Source organism: Diplodia corticola (genome assembly GCF_001883845.1).
Source record: "Diplodia corticola strain CBS 112549 chromosome Unknown scaffold166, whole genome shotgun sequence".
Lineage (NCBI taxonomy): Eukaryota > Fungi > Ascomycota > Dothideomycetes > Botryosphaeriales > Botryosphaeriaceae > Diplodia > Diplodia corticola.
This window is the reverse complement of record NW_017971643.1, coordinates 1,881-3,004: the sequence shown is the minus strand read 5'-3', so window position 1 is coordinate 3,004 and position 1,124 is coordinate 1,881. Positions and strand designations below refer to the sequence as shown.

Sequence of the window (1,124 nt, the reverse complement as noted above, 5' to 3'; positions counted from 1 at the left end):
CGGACAGGCCACCGAGTTCTTCAAGGCCAAGGGGTTCACGCAGGAGCAGGCCCAGGAGGCCATCGACCTGTACACCCGTATGGCCGGCGAGGACACGGCGGCCCTGCAGCAGGCCGTGGAGGCACAGCGCCTGCAGCAGATCGAGCAGTGGGGCACGGAGACGAAGCAGCAGCTCGGCAGCAAGTACGACGAAACGGTCGGCCTGGCTACCACCGCTGTGAAGGCGATCAACGATCCCGAGCTGACCAAGGCGTTCAACGAGCTGGGATGGGGCAACCACCCGGCCATGGTCAACGCGTTCGCGTTCATGGGCCGCTTCCTGCGGGACAGCCCGATGGATGGCCTCGGTGGTTCGACCACCAGCGCCACTGGCGAGCGCACCATGGGTCAGCGCATGTACCCGGACATGAAGTAACCCCACCACCTCAACCCACAAACCCTCAGCCGCCGCAAGGCGGTTTTTTCATTTCAAGGAGCAAGCACCATGGCTGTGATCGGAAACACCATGCCGACCCTGCTGGAGGCATCCAAGCTGTACACCGGCGATGGCACCCCGCTGCCGGTGGCCGAGCTGCTGACCGAGCAGAACCCCATCCTCGACGACATCCCGTGGTTCGAGGCAAACCAGACCACCGGCGAGCGCCTGGCCGTTTGCACCGGCCTGCCCTCGGCCGTCTACCGCAAGCTCAACGCGGGTATCCCGGCGAGCAAGAGCCGCTACGCCGACGTCACCGAGTCGACCGGCATGCTCACCTCGCTGGGCAAGATCGATAAGGCGCTGGCCGACCTGTCCCCGAACGCGGCCGATTTCCGCGTGCGCGAGAACATGGGCCACTTCACCGCGATGAACCAGACGTTCGCGGACCGTCTGTTCTACGGTGATACGGACATCAACCCGGAGCAGTTCCTGGGTTTCGCGCCGCGCTTCAGCACCGCCGACCCGGACGATGCCGAGAACGCCGTCCAGCTGATCAATGGTGGCGGCACCGGCACCGACAACTCGTCGATCTGGCTGATCGGCTGGGGCAAGGAAGGTGCCTACGGCATCTACCCGAAAGGCTCGAAGGCTGGCCTGGTCCACAAGGACTACGGTGAGGAGCTGGTCAAGGACGCCGACGGCAACG

At 64.9% G+C, this 1,124-nt stretch overlaps 2 protein-coding genes across 2 annotated transcripts in view; both read left to right on the top strand.

The window, feature by feature from the left end:
• Nucleotides 1–79: 79 nt before the first annotated feature.
• BKCO1_1660004 (peptidase) lies at nucleotides 80–415 on the top strand (the record flags this gene model as incomplete). Its single annotated transcript, XM_020271558.1, has 1 exon — nucleotides 80–415. One exon carries the CDS (start codon nucleotides 80–82, stop codon nucleotides 413–415), a length of 336 nt encoding a protein of 111 aa, XP_020124864.1.
• A 69-nt stretch (nucleotides 416–484) lies between these two features.
• The window catches only part of BKCO1_1660003 (phage protein), a gene marked incomplete at both ends in the record, with an annotated part of 982 nt that continues 342 nt past the window's right edge, over nucleotides 485–1,124 (top strand). Inside the window, one exon of the mRNA XM_020271557.1 lies at nucleotides 485–1,091. Within this exon, the coding sequence (XP_020124862.1) occupies nucleotides 485–1,091 (607 nt within the window). The remainder of the gene's footprint in view (nucleotides 1,092–1,124) is intronic.